The 16,435-nt window shown below is 54.8% G+C and overlaps 1 protein-coding gene across 4 annotated transcripts in view; it reads right to left on the bottom strand.

Annotated features, from left to right (window-relative positions):
- The window catches only part of SSBP4 (single stranded DNA binding protein 4), a 29,598-nt gene that overhangs the window by 7,735 nt on the left and 5,428 nt on the right, over positions 1 to 16,435 (bottom strand). For 3 of the 4 annotated variants that reach the window (XM_038772532.1, XM_038772530.1, XM_038772531.1), the window contains exons 2-5: positions 15,764 to 15,836; positions 15,317 to 15,378; positions 15,103 to 15,187; positions 2,201 to 2,290 (exon numbers count right to left, since the gene is read on the bottom strand). In XM_038772532.1, the coding sequence (XP_038628460.1) occupies positions 2,201 to 2,290; positions 15,103 to 15,187; positions 15,317 to 15,378; positions 15,764 to 15,836 (310 nt within the window). The remainder of the gene's footprint in view (positions 1 to 2,200; positions 2,291 to 15,102; positions 15,188 to 15,316; positions 15,379 to 15,763; positions 15,837 to 16,435) is intronic. The other variant, XM_038772533.1, reaches the window with a different exon arrangement.

Here is a 16,435-nt window from a genome sequence, read left to right as displayed (position 1 = left end):
GAATGATGCTAGACCACAGAGGGTCCAGCACCTGGGGAAATGGGGCAGGGAAATGACTCAGGGGGACTGATCCCTCAGGCCACTGGAACAGAAAGGGAGCACGGAACACGGGGTCAGGACGAGGACAATGGCATGAGCCCAGGAGAGCACACCACTAGAAGCACACATCCACTTGGGAGCAAATGGATCTGCCTACCCCCTCACAGGGAACCCCAGGTCCCCACATGCCCAGAGCCCACTAGGCATGAAGCCAAAGCCAAACTCTGCCCCATACCTCTTCCTGCCACCCCTCCGCCACTGGCCCACTCTGACCCTGTCATTGACCCCATCATAGTGTCAGCTGCTGACAAGGCTGAGCCTGGACAGTGGGAGGACAGCTGGTCCTGCTCCTTCCTCTTCCCCACTGTGCCCAGCTTAGACGGCACCCCTGGACAATCCCCTTTGCGCCTGGCTTCTCAAAGTGCTCCTTGCCACGCTGACCTCGGAGGCCCAGCAACCAGGCCCAATCCCACATTAGACCCTGGAAGAGATGGGGATCCCAGCCCCCAGAGCCAGGTGGCCACATCTCTAGAACCTCTCCCCCTCCCCAGGTCTCCCTGCAGTCCAGGTCCCAGATTAGCATGCGGAGACCATTGTGTCTCTGCTTCCCATTAGCACTAATTTGGAGCAGATGAGTTTATAAGGCAATTGCTGGTTGGAGACCATAGGCAATAAAATGGCAGGAGCAGAGAGGCACGCACACACACACACCCATATCCATACCCATATACACACAGACACAGGCACATTCAGACACATACAGATGCACCTCAGATACAGAAATGCATGCGCGCACACGCACACACACATACACACACACACTCCCATACTCATATCCATCCATATCCATACCCATCCAAACATAGACACAGGCACATTCAGACACATACAGATGCACCTCAGATATTCACAGAAACCTAGGTAGGTGCACATGGACTCAGTCCCACACAAATACACACATTCACTTAGTCAACAGTATTTATTGAGCCCCCACTGTGTACAGAACACTGCACTAGCACTGATCATAAACACATTTAGACACAAATATGGAAACAGACGCACAGAGGTGCACAGTCACAAATGTAGATACAATCAATCAATCAATCAATCAATCAATCGTATTTATTGAGCGCTTACTATGTGCAGAGCACTGTACTAAGCGCTTGGGAAGTACAAATTGGCATCACATAGAGACAGTCCCTACCCAACAGTGGGCTCACAGTCTAAAAGGGGGAGACAGAGAACAGAACCAAACATACCAACAAAATAAAATAAGTAGGATAGAAATGTACAAGTAAAATAAATAAATAAATAAATAAATAGAGTAATAAATATGTACAACCATATATACATATATACAGGTGCTGTGGGGAAGGGAAGGAGGTAAGACGGGGGGATGGAGAGGGGGACGAGGGGAGAGGAAAGAAGGGGCTCAGTCTGGGAAGGCCTCCTGGAGGAGGTGAGCTCTCAGCAGGGCCTTGAAGGGAGGAAGAGAGCTAGCTTGGCGGATGGGCAGAGGGAGGGCATTCCAGGCCCGGGGGATGACGTGGGCCGGGGATACAAGCACAGAGACCCCCAGCCACACACTTTGACACTGATTTAGAAACAGATATACCTTCAGACACTGTCATAGGCACACAGCCCCCTGCATGTGTGCAGGCGCGGGCACGCACGCACACACACACACACACACGCCTGCAAAGAAACAAAGACAGACTCAAACCCTGTGCATGTGCTTCTGTGCATGTTCCTGCTTTCTCTCTCTTCCCCCACCCCACGTTTCCACTCGAGTTGCTCACACATACTCAGAACTTTCAGATTCACTCCTACACCATTCCTGTACAGACACCTTGACTGCATCCTTCCATGGGTGTAAACTCTCCCAGACACACACTCCTGCAAACACTTATATACACGAACACACACATACATACAAGCACAAAGCTTAGTGAGTCTCCAGGGTGACTTGGCACGGAAGGTAAGCAGGGTATCCTCTCTGCTCCCTGCCCAGAGCCTATACCCAGGTCTCTATAGCATGCTGCCAAAGCCACCTCCCTAGAGTCACAACCTGACTCCCAGCTCCATTCCACAGCATCCCCTGCCACCCTGACTTTGGAGCCTGCCCCACACCAATGCTAGGGACAAGGGGCAGCATGGGTACCTGAAAGAATCCGGGGGGCATAGGCCCACCAGGCATCCCGTCGTTGGGTGGCATGTTGCCCATCACCGGGCTTGGAGCAGCTGCAGCACTCTGAGGAGAGAGGGCAAGAGGGCAAAGGTCAGAGTACTGGGCCTGGAGGCTGTTGGACATTGGTGTGTCCAAGCTATCCCCCCCCACTCCATCTCTGTCCACTGGTTCTTGAATCCACCTAGTTTCTGAATGGTTGCTGCCCTGACTATGCTGCAATTTGGGTACAGGCAGTTCAGAGCATCCAGTTCTCTGACACTTCCTAACAATTCTATAGGCATCCATTACTATCCCTGCTGGCCCAACGTGCTCCCCCTACCGTCCCCCCTCCCCCCACAGCACCTCCTCCAACTTGCCTGGCCTCTGTCCAGTTTTGCTTTACCCCTGGCTTCCCCACTCCACTCCACATCATCCCCTGCCACCCTGCCCTTGTAACCTGCCCCACATCAATGCTAGGAACAGCCTGGGTAGCTGAAGGAATCTGGGGGGCATAGGCCCACCGGAAATCCCCATGTTGGGTGGCATGTTGTCTGATTCTGGGGCTCAGCCCCACTCTCCCCATCTCCACCTCGTGCTGATGCCTGTTACAGCTTGGGGATGGAACTGGTGGAGCTGATCACCAGAGCTATGCCTGCCTTTCGCAAACCACATTCCTCCCGGGGCCCCGGCTACTTTTTCTCATATCCACCCCACTACCCAGCTGTACCCTGGCTGAGGTGGCAATTGCAGAGGGGGTGGGTGGGTGTATGTCCCCTCCCTCCCAGTCCCTACCGGTAACAGTGGCAACAATGAGGCTATGTGCCTCCCTACATATACACCACCTGATAACTGCCTTCACCCCAGCCTCACATGTCTTCCTCCCCCACACACACCGGGAGCAGCCTCACACAAGATGTGCATCCAGGGCAAGAACCTTACTTGCCACATCTTTAGCATGCCTCTGCCCGCCACTGTTCCTCCCTTTCTCTGTGGACCCAACCACCTGCTCTGTGTGCTGGCTTCCCTCCGGGTCCCTTCTCCCTTCCAACCACCATGTGGCCTCTGGAGTGGAGGGAGGAGAGAACACTGGGTTCAGAGGGTTTGGAGCGGGAGGGACGAGCGGTCAGGGCAGCATCCCCTGACATGGGGGCAAAGGGACAGGGGAGTAGGGAAGTGGGCAAGAGGACTCTAAAACAGGACTAATCCATGGCACATTTGAGACCTGGGAAGGACCCAGAGCCAGCTGCTGGGAGTGTCTTCCAGCAGCAGGGCTGGTGAGATAGGAGAGAAAAAACTCTCAGCCATCTTCTCCTTCTGCTTTAACACGGTGAGGTATGATGGGGGGAGATGGGAGAGGAGGATACATCCAGCTCCTGGTGAAGCCAATGCCTGCACCACCCTTACCCCAAAATTGAAGCCACAATTGAGGGGTAAACTGCACTCCATGAGGGGAGGAGGGGAGGGAGAGTCTCCACCCCCGGGGACCCCAGAGCAGCTGCCACCAGACTCTAGAATCAGTGATATTTATTGAGAGCTTACTGTGTGCAGACTACTATTCTTGGCGCTTGGGAGAGGACAATATAACAGGGTTGGGTAGACACATTCCCTGCCCACAATGAGCTTACAATCAATCCATTGATGGCATTTATTGAGCACTTACTATGTGCAGAACACAGGACTAGGCGCTTGGCAAAGTACAATAAGCAGAGATTTTGCCACCCTTCCACCACACTTCCCCACCTCATCCCTCTCCCTCTAGCAGGGCGCTCAACTCCACAGCTCCTGCTTCCTGCCTTTGTCCAGGCAGCCGCTGAGTCAGTCAGTGAGGCCACAGAAGGAATAGCCAGAGGCCTGTAAAGGCCGAATTGGGGTGGGGGTGGGGGCAGGGACACCAGGACTGCAGAGGGGTTATGGGTTACTCGAAAGGGTGGGAGAAATTCTACAGACTGAGATGGACCTGAGTTTGGCAGATTGGGATAAGAGGCAAAGAAGGGAAGCTCTCTGCTGTCTGGGGACCTTTAGACAGGCCAACTCCTTCTGGGCAGGTAACACACCTACCAACTCTTATACTGTACTCTCCCAGGTGCTTCATACCGTGCTCTACATGCAGTAAGCACTCAATATATACCATTGACTGATTAATTGATTTTGGTCTTACAAGCCTGTCCTACAGCTGCCCCCAATAAGATCATCATTCTCAGAACCTTCTGTTGCCAACATGTACTTCCCAAGCACTTAGTACAGTGCTCTGCACACAGTAAGCGCTCAATAAATACGATTGAATGAGTGAACCTTCTCCACTTAAAAGATGGCCGGTCTAGTAGAGAAGAGGATCTTGCAAGTTGTGACTTGCCCAAGGTCACAAAGCAGACAAGTGGCAGAGCTGGAATTAGAACCCTTGACCTTCTGACTCCCAGACCCGTGCTCTAGCCACTATACTATGCTGCTTCTCTGTCCGCCAGTTACTGCTGTGTGAACTTGGACAAGTCAAAACTTCTCTGTACCTCAGTTCCCTCATCTGCAAAATGGGGATTCAAATCCCTGTTCTACCCCATACTCAGACTGTGAGCCCCATGTGGGACCTGATTACCTTGTATCTATCGCAGTGCTCAGTACAGTGCTTGGCACATAGAATGCGCTTTGTATTATTATTATGATTATTAAGGTGGAAAGACTCAAGAAAGGCCTCTTTCTCCATGAATATGGAGCCCCTGGGCAGCAGAGGAGAGTGCTGTTGCTAGCTCTGGAAGTTACATATTGCTCTGCTTTGCTGGGGCTGAACTCTAGGGTTGGGTGCAGTGGGGCACAGTGGGTTAGAACACGGGTCTGGGAGTCAGAAGGTCAAGGGTTCTAATTCCAGCTCTGCCACTTGTCTGCTATGTGACCCTGGGCAAGTCACTTCACTTCTCTGTGCCTCAGTTACCTCGTGTGTAAAATGGGGACCGAGACTGTGAGCCCCACACAGGACAGGGACTACGTACAACTGGATTTGCCTGTATCTACCCCAGCGCTTAGCACAGTGCCTGGCACCTAGTAAGCGCTTAACAAATACCATAACTATCATTATTCTTCTTACAGAACCTAGGTTCCCCCGCCCCAGGCTCGTGCTCTTTCCATTCGGCCCACGCCGCCAACATCTTCCATGGAGCGCCCCCTGCCGCAAGAGCTGGTGAGACCCACCTCTCTCTTAGCTGAAGCGGGGCGGTCGCTAGGGCCCAGGGGGCGACCGATGGGATTGGGGGTGGGGGGGAAGAGAGCAGACATGGCCCTGGCCCCCTGCCTCATATTTATCGGCTGCTGGATCAGAGCGGCCGAACCCAGCTGAACTCACTTTAGGGCCAGGCACAAATCATTTGCAAGACAATGGCGAGTCTGTGGAGGCCGCCAAAACCAACAGCGCCCGGGGCGCGGCAGCTGAGCGCTCCCCGCGCCGCCCCCCAGCGCCGCGCCGCCCCGCGGAGCCGCCGCCGCCACCGCATTCCAGTCCGCGTTAACCCTCTACGCGCCCCGCCACCTGCGCAGCCCCCGCGCCCCAGCCCGGGAGGGGGGAAGGAGGTGCAGATGGAGACACCGGACGGGGGAGGGGACTCGCCCTTGATTTAACCCAACAAGCCCCTTCCCCACCTCCTGTTTTTCTACGGCACCCCTGGCGCTGGGGGAAGGGGAGACTATGCCCCCACCGGAAGGCGGGGTTTTTAGCAGAAGCGTTTTTCCAACACCCGTAGCGTATGCACAACGCAAGCGGTTACGGTCAATCGCGACTGCCTTTTGCTTTTGCCTCTGCTTTTGTTACTGTAGGGTCTCTTGGGAGCACGCAGTCCCTAAACTCAATCCCACAGTTATCTCCATGAGTATAGAATATGGCAGGGGCACAGCTTCTCCTTTCTCCCATGCATGCTTCCCCCGCCTCCCCTCGCGCGCCTCAACTCTTCCAGTTGCGTTTCCCCCCCGCCACCACCACCACCCTCGGGAGTCCCGGGGGCAGCGCCAGGCGCCTGAACGTTTCCTGGCACGGTAGCGGAGGAGGAAGCAAGGCGGGTGGGCCCGGCCGCTGGGGACAAGGCGGAACGGACACACGGAATTCCCGCCCCATCTCAGCCTGGCAGACGGGGTGGGGAACCCCATGTACCCTTCTGGTGAGAGGGCCACTGTCTGAGTTCCTATTCCTGCTCTGGTCAACCCACAGATAAGTGAAGTGACTTGCATGGCCCCCTGGAAGGGGTTAGTGGAATGAGGCCCTAAGGGGTGGAAAGGCAAGGGAGATTGTAAGCGTGGGGGGATTGGGAAGCCCCTCTCTCCTCCCTTTTTTTGAACGGCTCTCCCCACCCTGATGCTCCAAGGGCATCTACCCCGGGGGCAGGGGCACGAAGGGGGTTAATCCCCCAGGCGAGGCTGGGCCTGTTCGGTGCGTTGCCCCTGCCCCGGGGTCAACGGCCCCGCCTTCCGCCCCGCCTTCCCTGGGACAATCTGTCTACCAAGCAGGACCCCCCCCGACACACACACACACACACACACTCTCTCTCTCTCTCTCTCTCTCTCTCTCTCTCTCTCTCTCGGTAGCGGGGGCTGAGGCGTGTGTCCGGGGGCAGGGCAGGCCCGGGCCCAGGGACCTAGGCGGGGCTAGGGGGCGAGAAAAGCACAGCCGGACGGGAACGAGCGAGAGAGGGCGAGACAAAGGCCGGAGCCGGGCGAGGGAGGGAGATCGGGGTTCGGGGTCCGTTTCCCTCGCTGGGCTCGAAGGTCGGGTCGGGAATTCAAGGCGGGGGTAAACCTCTCCTTGTTCCCTGTGACTCTCGGGGCCCCTTGGAATGAAGCCGGGGTCCTTGCGCCCCCTGCCCCCCCACCACTTGCGACTCCCAAAAAAGCAAAGCAGGCGTTGCCATGACAACAAGTTGGGGAGCGCTCGGCTTCTCCTGAAGCCATCAAGGTCACAAAAGGAAGAAACCGAAGAGACACGGAGGTAGAGACAGAGACACACAGAGGGACCGAGAGACATTGAGATAGAGACGGTAGGCACAAAGAAACAAAGACACAGACAAAAGTACAGGGGAAACAGACACCTAAAAAGAGATGGAGAGAGACACTTAAGAGATTATGAGGCACACCCAGAAAGCGGAGGGAGATGTAGGAAGAGGTGGTGTGTCCCAGCAGGAGTGATGGCTCTCAAGCCCTGCCCCCATTTCCCCATTCCCTTTGAAAATTCCTAATGCACCCCCTCCCCATTCCATCCTCTCGACTCATTCCAAAGAACAAGGGTCTAAGAGCTTGGTGTCGGGGGAGGGGTGGGGGAGCGTTTGGCGCTGCTAGGCCTGGTTATCCTGGCAGGATGTCCGCCCTACTTCCTGACCAGCGCCTCGGGAAAGCTCGGGTCATCCCCAACCCCGGCCTGGCTCTGCGGTGCCTCCTCCTGGCCGGGCCAGGCTTCACAGGCCAAGGAGGGGTCTGGCTGTAGACAACGCAGACCCGACAGGGGGGTACGGACCCAGCCGCCCAGAGAACACCCCCCACCTCCACCCCTGAGCCGCTTCCCTCCTGTTAGTTGGTAGCAGATGTTGCTGTTTCCGCTGGTAGAGTTCCCCACCACCTCCCCACTGCACCCACCAACCCCCATCCCTCCGGCCCCCAAGACTCCACCGCTCTCCCAGGGACTGCATCAACGGGCTCCCGGCTCCCTATTCCCCAACCCCACCGACCCGCAATCTGGATGATCCTTCTCTGTGAATTCTTCCAACCCCCTCCCTCTAGGACAGGGGATGGGGGGTGAGAGACCGAAACATGACTGGGGCACTCCATTCCTGGGTCCTGACCCCAGAGTGGAGACCCCTTCTTCTGAGTTGGGGCCAGATCCAAGCCAAGTCACTTTTCCCAATTTCTCCAGTTCTCCCATGCTGCCCTCATCCATATCTGGGCCCATCCCTGTATGCCTTCTCAACATATAACCCTGCACCTTCCTCTTGCCACGGCCACGCGGGCCCAATTGAGCACCTACTTATCCTCTTTGCTCTCTTCTTCCCTGACCCTACCCCCATTACCCAACTACCGCCGCCACCACGGTCCCCAGCTTCTCTGTCTAGGGCCCTTCTTTCCCCCCCACCCCCCGCCGCCTGGGCCCCCCACTCCGTCTACTCCTCCTCCTGCCCCCCCAACCCCCACCCCCGTGCGGCCTTTGTCTGGCCTCCCCCTCCCCCAGCTCATTGTTCCTCGGGGGCTGGCTCCCCCCGAGCGGCGGGGGGGCGGGGGCGCTGCCTCAGTCCCAGAGCTCTCCGGCTTTACATATGCAAGGCAGCGCTGCCATGGCAACGGGGCCTGACTCCGCAGGCTGACCCGGGAGGCAGACGGCCCTCTGAAGCCGAGTGTGTCTCACTTCAGGAGAATCTCATTAATTCTGAAATGGAAATCATTTCTGCACACAGCGCACGGCTCCGCGCCGCCGCGCCCGAGCCCCCGCTTGTTCTTCCTCTGATACCAGGGAGGGAGAGAGAAAAGGAAGGAGGGAGAGTGTAAGAGAGAGACTGAGACAGGTACTGAGCAAAAGAGACTGAGGTTTGAGATAGAGACAGAGAAAGAGAATCGGAGACTGAAGGAGACAAGAGACGAAAACAAGGGAAACAATAGAAACAAGGAGAAAGGGTTTCTTTCCCCCTCGTGCTTGTGGCGATTTTATTCTAGTGTAAAAACTGAAAATGAATCTGAATCTCTTTCCCTTGCATCTCCACTCCACTCTCCAGAGTAGACTCCGGGACAGGGCAGAGACCATCAATCAGTAGTATTTATTGAATGCCTATTCTGTGTGTTTGAAAGAGGACAATAGACATGATCCCTGCCCTAGAGGAGTTTACAGTCTAACAAGGGAAAAAGAGAGAATCAGTTAGTCCTTACATGTTAGGTGGGATGCACCACAAGAAGAGGTCAGAGGATGGTACTCAGGGACACTTAGTGTGCAGCTGGTAGGAGCACTGAGTCTGAAGTTGCTTTCAGGGCCTATCATGCAAAAGGAACGAAAGGGCCTTCCCTGGGTCAGGATGGACCAAGCTCTGCCCCCCATTCTCTGTTCCAGTTCTCTCCCCAACACAGTTCTGGGAATGGTGACTTCCTACCCCTGGGTAAACTGACCAGCTTCATTTAGGTTAAGTGCCCACAGGCCCCTGGTACCCTGGGCAAAGTCCCCTGGCTGGGGAGATGGGGGAAGTGTAGTAGGGTGTGCACCCCCCACTCCAGTCTGAGACCTGGGATGACTCATTGCTAGCAGTAGCAATATTGAGCACTCCTTGGTGTAGTACCTAAGACAAGGATTGTGAGCAGGGGACTTCTGGCCAGTCCTTGACCAGACACAGAGTAAAAAGGATTTGCTCCCTTTATTCACCCCTCTCTCAACCCCATAGCACTTACATATACATCCATAATTTACTTATACAGACTGCAAGCTCGCTGTGGGCAGGGAATGTGTCTACCAACTCTGTTATATTGTACTCTCCCATGTGCTTAGAACAATGTTCTGCACACAGTAAGTGCTCAATAAATACAGTTGATCGATTGATTGATGAACTGAAAGGCACTGGGATGGGGTAGATTTAAAAAAACTCACACCATCTCAGGTTGCTCCTGAATACACTATACCTGGGGCTCTTCCGCTGAACATAGAGGCCACAGGGTAGGATCCTCTGGGATCCTGGAGAAGAATGTTCCAGGAAGGATCAAGAGGGGAGGTGGAGGTAGTAAAGCTGTGCATGAATCTGTAAATGTGTGTTTTGCATGTGTGTGAATTAGTGAAAGTGGTGGGAGAAGGGTGTATCTGTATAACCTGTTTGGAGGGTGGTGTGTATATCTGTTTTTCTATCTATCTGAATTAGTGTGTATCTATAACTGTGAATATGTTTGTTGCTAGGGCTGTGAATTTGAGTATGTGTGTATGTATGTATGTGTGTGTGTGTGTGTGTGTGTGGTGCTCTGTATGTGTATCTGGGAAGGGGGCAGGGTATGTGTCAGAAACTGTTTCACTTTCCTTGGGGAGGGAGAAAGTATGGGCTGGCCTGGGTTTGGGGAGTGTTCTACCAAAAGCCCAGGTTAAATAAAGGGAGGCCCGATAATGTGAGAGAAACCCCCCTCCCCTGCTTTATTGTTCTGCCCCTCCCACTTCCCTCCTCCTATTTTTCTGACCAGGCTCTGGTAGGATGAACACGGAGAGGGTCTGGGAGGGTCGAGGAGGGTCTTGAAACCGGCTAGAACTAACCAAGGTTCTTGAGCTGCAGGGACCTAGGTGTTTTTGCCAGCTATTCCTAGCACTCCCCTCTGGAAGGGTTCAGTGTCCCGGAGCCTTCTCCCTTCTTATTCCTCCTCCTTCATTCCCCTTACCAGAGCTTGACAGCAAGGAACCAGGAGTTGGGGGCGGGTACCTGGAGGCTAAGAAACGATTCGTGTTCTTCCCAAAATCCGGGATGAAAAACCTGGATAAGGGGACCTGCCCAGGAGCACGAGTGTGGATGGAACCAATCGCCTCTGCCTAAGCCTGCTTTCCATGGGAGCACATGGGCGATGAGTTGGGGGGTGGAAGGAATGGGGGACACGCTGAGCTGGACAACGGCAAAGTGGGCTGGGCAAAGTGCACAGCCTACTGACTGTGAGTCTGTTCCGGAATGAGAAGGGGAGATGCAGGGAAGGACCTGAGGTTGGTGCAGGATGAGGGAAGTGGGGGCAGAGCTGGGAAGGAGGTGTTGCCCGGAGTTTTCAGACTCCCCTTCCCCTATGGGCAGCCCTGGCTGGTTTCAATTAGCCCGCTGGCTTTGCTTGTTTCTCCCCCCCCCCCCCCACAACTTTCCCTGAAAGCCCCTGAGTCTCTTGCTCGGACCCCCGGAATCAGCCCCCAGGCAAGATGGAAGGGAGGGCTAGGGGCAGGGGGCCTCAATAGGAGGGAAGGGGAAGAAGGAGCTGCTGCTGTCCCTCTGGGCCCAGCAAGTGGTGGGGGAGGGGAGGGGGTGAGTTGTTGAAGGGAAGGGGGGGCAGACCCGGCAGAGGGCCCCCTGTGATCTCGGAGCAGCAAAAAGAACCTGGCCCCCCACAGATTTCCCCCCTTGCCCTCCCCCCTCCCGCCTGCAATATTAAAGCCGAGAACCTGCTCCCAGCAAAGGGCATCTGGAGTTTGGTGAAAAAGAGATGCAGGGGGAGGGGAGGAGGAGAGTGGTGTTGGGGAGCAGAGAGAAAGGAAAGGGGAGCTGGAACAAGCAAAGGGGGAAAGGAAGGAGAAAAGGAGGAGGGAGGAAGCTGAGCTCTATTCCGTGAAGAAGGGTGAAAAAAACGCAACCATCTCTGTTAACTCCTTCAAAGCCAGGCAGTGGGGCAGAGCCAGCTTTTTTCAGTCCCGCTCTTGGTGGGGGTTGGGGCAGTGGTGACAATCTCTGGGTGGAGGAGTCTCCCCTCTTAACCTACCTGCCTCCTGCATCCCTCCTAGCACAGCTTGGTCTTCCCTGGCTCCCAATATTCTCTCGACAGAGACTAGAAGAGGGGGTGTTGTTAAGGGTCACCTAATCTGGGAACCTCCCACCCCAAAACACAAGTTCCACTTGACCGGAATAGGGACCCAATTCCCCTCAAATCCACAAATCAGGATTTGGGGAGGGCCCAGAGCAGATAGGTTGCTGGGATTAGGGTCTGGGTCCCAAAGACTCACCTTTGTGTGGGGGGAAGGGTGAACTGGAGTTGGGCTAGGGGAGCCAGGGACCCACCCCACAGGAACCCAGTGCCTTCCTTCATTCTGCTCATCCCACTACTTATCAAACTCATCCTCCCCCATCCCCAAGTGGAATATCCAGCACCCCCCCCCATCCCCTTCCTTGCAGGCACATGGGCCCCAGGAGTGGGAGCCTGAAAGAGAGGGAGGGGGGTCCCGGGAGCTCCCTGAGGGTGTAGAAATAAAGTTGCATCACTAAATGAGAGAAGCCGTGTGGCTCTGTGGAAAGAGCCCGGGCTTTGGAGTAAGAGGTCATGGGTTCAAACCCCGGCTCTGCCAATTGTCAGCTGTGTGACCTTGGGCAAGTCACTTCACTTCTCTGTGCCTCAGTTTCCTCATCTGTAAAATGGGGATTAAGACTGTGAGCCCCGAGGGACAACCTGATCACCTTGTAACCTCCCCAGTGCTTAGAACAGTGCTTTGCACATAGTAAGCACTTAATAAATGCCATTATTATTATTATTATTAAAAGGTGAGTCCCAGGGCAGACCCCCCCGGTCTTAGCCATGCCTAGTGGGTGTTAAGCAAAGGCTGCCCAAAGAATCCACCATGTGAGCTGCTGCCCCCTCTAGGAAGTGCTTTTGTTTGCATGGGGCAAAGAGAGAGACTCAGCACTGCTCTCCCCCTCCTAGCCATTGCTGGAGCTTCCAAAACCATCTGGCCCCCACCCCTGGCCCAACCCTCCCACTGGGCCTCTGCCTGACTGGTGCTGCACTTAGAACATTGTGAGCTTTCAATCACTGTTCCAGTGAAACAATCCGTACTCAAGATTATCTCCATCCCCTCCCCAAATCTCCTAACTCAGCAATGGGCAGAGGACACCTTGGCAAGGTAGTTGGGGCAAGGGAGGTCTCATGCCCAGGCAAAGGCTCACACCATCAACAGACCCAGATTCCCTTCACCTCCCGTGCTTTAGGCTGTTCCATCAAAACCCCCTCTAAATTGGTACCTTATTGCTGGGCAAGAGGGGTGTGGGGGTGATGGGCAAAAGCAGCGGAGAGGTGAGGACTTCTGCTGTCTCCCTCCACCCCAATATGAGGCTGGTGGTACTTGGTCTCCCCTCCCCATCCCTGGCCCCAACCCCTGCTCCAGCCCCCTCCCCCCACCGCGGCCTCAGCGCTGAAACCCTAGTCTCAGGGAGTCTGGCTTAGAGCCAAGTCGCTATCAGTTTCAGGAGGCGAGTGCTGCTAACAAACCTCCTCCCCCCCCACACCACCCCCCAGCCGAACTCGCCCAGAGCAGGGGGTGCTGGCGGCAGGCAATTTGTACTGAAGGCTTTAACCCTCTCCAGCCCATACTCCGGGTGACCCTCCTGCCTCTCCCCCTTCTCCTCCATCCCACCCCACCACATATCCAGCCCTCCTCCAACCAGGTTCTGCTTTGGTCTTGCTTCCCAGCCACTGAGGAGGGCTCTTTCCCCAGGCCCCACTGACCAGTTACCACCTGGGAGGGCCAGGATTGGACCAACTGCAGGGTCTCTGGAGCTCTGGGGCTCAACAGCTCCACTTTTCTGGACTCTGGAGGCCACTGCCACCCCCGTGGAAAGACAAGAAGGAGGTCACTCAGAGTAGGCTCAGCTGTGTGAAGGCATGTTTGTCTGTATGATGGTGAATGAGTGGGGAGGTGGTATGGGGGTGTGGATGGTATGTTGTTAATTGGGGGGGAAGAGGTTGTGTTTAATCGAAGGAGTACGGACTAGAGGTGTGTAGGAGGGTGAGGCTGTGTGTTAGTGTAGACATCCAGTGCACCCAGGACCTCCTAGCAGCCCTATCCCCAAGGCCCAAGCTATTTCTCACCCATTGGAAAAGGGATAGAGCCCATCTAGAGGGGGGAGAGGGAGAGTGGACTGAGCAGGCCCTTAGCATGTTCCTGATAAACCCACTGACCACACAGGCTTTGGGGAGGGGAGCCCAAGCCCTTCCCTCTCATCTGTGAGTTCCCTGTGGGCAGGGATCCTATCTACCAATCCTATTGTATTGTACTTTCCCAAGTGCGTAGTACAGTGCTTTGCACACAGTCAGTGCTGATTCCTGCAAGCCCCAGTCTTTCCTTACAAGCCACCAGGGCAGACTCAGGGCAGAGGCCCACTCACCTCCACCTGGGGGCCTCGAAGGGGTGAATAAATAGTGCAGCACTGGCCCTCTGGAACCCCCCCCAAGACCGGAGCTGATTCTAGGGGAGATACCCTTTCTGGCCAAAGCCCTCGCCTCAGCTCTGCTCCCCTCCACCCAGCCCAGAACTCTCAACATCTTTGGTATTTTGCCAGCCTCAGCCATAGAGCCAGTGAGAGGTCTGGCGTCTCTTCTGTTAGCTGGCCTATTCCACAGGAGCAGTCAGGAGATCCACATTTTGACAAGTAGATTCTTTTACAAACCCTGCAGGTTTTATACTGAAGAGTGTAGGTCCTACACAAATCAATCAATCAATCAATCGATCAGTCAGTGGTATTTATTGCGGGCTTACTGTGTGCAGAGCATTTTACTAAGCACTTGGGAGAGTACAATATAACAGAGTTGGTAGACACATCCCCTGCCCACAAGGAGCTTACAGTCTGGAAGAACACTGCAGGTTCTACAAAGAATTAACACTAGCAGTCCTATGCTGTAGGTCACTCATTGACTACCACTGGTTCTACGTGAACATTGCTCGGTGGGTCCTGAAATGTTGGCTATTGAATACTGTAGATCATGAGAGCCCATGGCTTTGCGTTAGGCTGCTACTGAGTCAGACTCATGGTCCATCCAGCCTATGACAGTGGCAACAGGATGCTTTGAAGGAATCTTGTGATGGCTGCTTTATTTGACATTCATCCTAATGCTTAGGTATGGACCACCTAGCATCCCTAACTACTACACAAACACTGCAGGTCATCCCCTGAATCCTGCTGTAGGCAGGGCTGTCCCGAGGTGTGTGGGGGGCCCGGGACTAAACGCTGGTGCCGGACCCCCAAAGCACCTTCCCGGCATGGCTCCCCAGGCTGCTTGCCAGGAGTAGCTGCACAAGTCCCAAATGGCCACATTCTAGGAATGGACTATACAAAATACTGCAGACCCTATACCATCAGCAAGCACTGTACAAACACAATAGTGTGATTCCTACACAAACACTGCAGGTCCTAGATCAAATACTGTAGGTCCTACATAAACACAGCTGAGGCTGGTTCTCTACTCACATAGTCATGAAACGCCTTCGCTTCACTGGAATGTTCGCAGGTTTCCCGTCTGTCCGGGGCTGCACAGTACAGATCCCAGAATACGCTGCAGGGGGAAGGGACATGTGAACCCCAGTCATTCTGAGTTTTCCAACCCCACCTTATACCAATGATTTGCTCCCTTCCCTGAGGAGAGGGAGCCCCTGGCCCTTCCCGACACCAAGCGTGCACTTACCACCACCAAGAGTGCAGGAACCCAGGTGGCTCGCCCAGCGTGATATTTTTCTCCCATCGGATCTGAGAGTGAGAGAGAGAGAGAAAGAGAGAGAGAGGGGAGCAGGTTAGAGAGAGGCCCTGCCTAATGGGACCTTTCTCCCTCCTCCCCTCATGGCCCTGCCTGCCTGCCCTAACCATTATGAGGCTGTTGTTAACTGAGCAAGGAGAGGTAGAGAGAGGATGCCCAGATGGCCTAGCCATCCTGCTCCTGCACTGGCCTGGGCTCCTGGAAGCCCTATAGCTTTGGATTCTTTGATGGGAACAAAACAAGAGTGGAGGAGAAAAGGAAATAAAGGGGCAAGGGGAACAGAAGGGGAAGGAAGTGTGGGGGATTTGGGTAGAGGAGGGATGTGGTAGAGAGGCCGTAGGGGAGATTGAGATGGAGGGAGGGATTCCCAGTTCTTACCTCAGAGAGGAAGGTCTGTGCTGATTTTTGGGCCCCCACGTGCAGCAAATACTCATAAACATATAATGCCAACCTGGAATGGAACAGGGCATCAGAGCAGTCCTACATCTTGGGGAGAGTTGATTCCCTGACCCCCCCCACCTCCCAGACACCCACATTACCCCCACCTCCCACTTCCCACCATTCCTCCACAATGGCTAAGAGCTCTGGATGGAGCCTTTTCCCCTTCCTGGGGGGCCCAGACCCTGGAGAAAAACACAGCCTGGATCCAGCTCACCTTCTACCCCCTAGCTGTTGCTGCAGCTGCCTCTGGGGCAGAACCCAGTATCCAATGTCAACCTGACCCCTGTGGGACACAAAGGGGCCCCTCTAGGCTGTAAACTCCTTCTAGACTGTAAGCTCATTGTGGGCAGGGAGTATCACTGTTTATTACTGTACTTTCCCAAGCGCTTAGTACAATGCTCTGCACACAGCAAACACTCAATAAATACGATTGAATGAAAGTGGGAAAAATGGCCAAGTTGCTCCTTGGGCCCCCCTGTGGCAGAAGCCTCATATAAGAGGAAGAACAGAAACAGGGCCAGGAGGGGATGGGGGCAGTGAGGAATCCAGCTGAGAACCCTGGCTTTAGGAAGAGAATAATAATAATAATAATAATTATTATTATTATTA

This window comes from Tachyglossus aculeatus, chromosome X1 (genome assembly GCF_015852505.1).
Source record: "Tachyglossus aculeatus isolate mTacAcu1 chromosome X1, mTacAcu1.pri, whole genome shotgun sequence".
In the NCBI taxonomy this organism is placed as follows: Eukaryota; Metazoa; Chordata; class Mammalia; order Monotremata; family Tachyglossidae; genus Tachyglossus; species Tachyglossus aculeatus.
Note: the sequence above shows the minus strand (reverse complement) of the source record. Positions and strands in the feature narration are given on the sequence as shown.